We start from the raw sequence: 1,982 nt of genomic DNA on the forward strand, positions 1-1,982 counted from the left end.
GACCCTATACGGGCCGTCTTCTGAAAATCCCCTGTAATCAACTCTACTTCTTTATACTCTTCCAACTGTTCTAACCTCTCCATCTTTCCTCGCTTCACCTCCTCACTCTGACTCATGTCTTCCTTCCTTTTTTCCTTTTTTACAGCTTCCCTTTGCTTAATAGCCAAGTTATAACATTGTCGTGCTGCTCGCTGGTCGCACTTCACTTCCCTGACCCCATGCTTGGTAGGGAACTTCATCTTCAAATGCTACGTTGATACCACTACTTTCAATTTATTGAGTCCTGGTCGCCTTAGTACGACATTGTATGCAAATGGACTGTCTACAACCAAAAATTGTACCAAACACGTCTTCCTTCGAGGCTCATCACCCAGTGAAACAGGTAGGTCTATCACTCCTTCAGGCATGACTTCGTTTCCTCCAAACCCAACCAAGGGTGTGTGAACTGGTCTCAACTTGATGTCTCCCAACTCCATTTTTTTGAGTACATCAGTAAAAATAATATCAACCTCACTACCATTATCTATCAAGACTTTATGTACCTGGTAATTGTCTATATCCATCTTTATGACCATGGGGTCGTTCTAATCAAGTACGCTCGAGCTCAGGTCTTTATCTCCAAAAACATGTCCTCCTGCGATTCCACGTGCATCATCTGCCCTCCATATTTGTACCTATTTTCTCTTGCATATCTCTTTCTTGCCCTCGAAGAATCTCCTTCTATTGGACCACCTGAGATCGTGTGGATGATTCCTTTTGTAGGCGCGTTATCTCGTACTATGCTCTTCCCCGCCTCATCCTTGCGGTTTCTTTCATGACTCCGCGATCTGCTTCGATGTCCTGTCTCACTTCTATTTTCGATCAAATGTCTAAAGTATCCCTGCCTAATTAATCTTTCAATTTCATCTTTTAACTGGTAACAATCTTCTGTGTCATGGCCCTTGTGTTTGTGAAACCTGCAATATTTGTTAGAGTTTTTCTTCGCAGGTGTATCTCGCATCTTACCTGGCCTTTGCAGGAGTCCTTCCTTTTCTACCAACATCATTTCTCTTTCCCCGGTCGTGTTTAAAGGCGTGTACCTGTGATACTTTGGCAAGTACGGTCCTCTTCGCTCCCGATCTTTTTCAGATCGCTGTTTTCCCTCCTTCGAGCGCTTGTCCCTTGAACGACCTAGGTCCCTTGCCCATTCATTGTCCTCATGGCATTCATCTCCTCCTTTTCAATGTATTTTTGTGCCATCTCCATCAACTGCTCGGTTCCTGTTGGGGGTCCTTGGCCAAGGCTGACGCGAACGGACCCTTTTTCAAGCTATGTATCAGTATACTCACCATCATATCAATTCTTAAATCTTGCACCTCTAACACTTCATTATTGAATCTTCCCATGAAGTTTTTCAACGTCTCATCATCCATCTGTCTGATTGTAAAGAGGTACGCGAACGGACCCTTTTTCAAGCTATGTATCATTATACTCACCATCATATCAATTCTTAAATCTTGCACCTCTAACACTTCATTATCGAATCTTCCCATGAAGTTTTTCAACGTCTCATCATCCCTCTGCCTGATTGTAAAGAGGTAAGTAGCTGTCCTCTTTGCCTTCCTTTTGCTTGCAAAATGGAAAGAAAACTTGTGTATTAACTGCTCGTATGAGTCAATAGTTCCACTCCCCAAGCTGGTGAACCATTCTTGTGCTTTACCCTTCAATGTAGTTACAAACAACTTTGCCTTAATCGAGTCGGTCTGACCATACAAGTTCATAACCAAATCGAATGCTGCAACATGCTCCCTAGGATCTTTACTCCCATCGTACTTGGAAAGATCCGGGAATCGAAAACTGCTATCAACAACTTCCAGTAGAATCCAGTTGGTAAAAGACGAGCTCCTATTTTGAGATACGATCTCTCCTCTTTTCTTCAGCTCTTCTATCTGCTTTCCCAATTTTTCAATCTGCTTACTAACATTATCTACCTCTGCTCGCGA

At 42.9% G+C, this 1,982-nt stretch overlaps 1 protein-coding gene across 1 annotated transcript in view; it reads right to left on the reverse strand.

The window, feature by feature from the left end:
- LOC110012925 overlaps positions 605-1,982 on the reverse strand; it is a 1,574-nt gene continuing 196 nt past the window's right edge. The window contains exons 2-3 of the mRNA XM_020698056.1: positions 1,298-1,928; positions 605-1,215 (exon numbers count right to left, since the gene is read on the reverse strand). Coding sequence (XP_020553715.1) covers positions 605-1,215; positions 1,298-1,928 — 1,242 coding nt within the window. The remainder of the gene's footprint in view (positions 1,216-1,297; positions 1,929-1,982) is intronic.

This window comes from Sesamum indicum, linkage group LG11 (assembly GCF_000512975.1).
Source record: "Sesamum indicum cultivar Zhongzhi No. 13 linkage group LG11, S_indicum_v1.0, whole genome shotgun sequence".
Lineage (NCBI taxonomy): Eukaryota > Viridiplantae > Streptophyta > Magnoliopsida > Lamiales > Pedaliaceae > Sesamum > Sesamum indicum.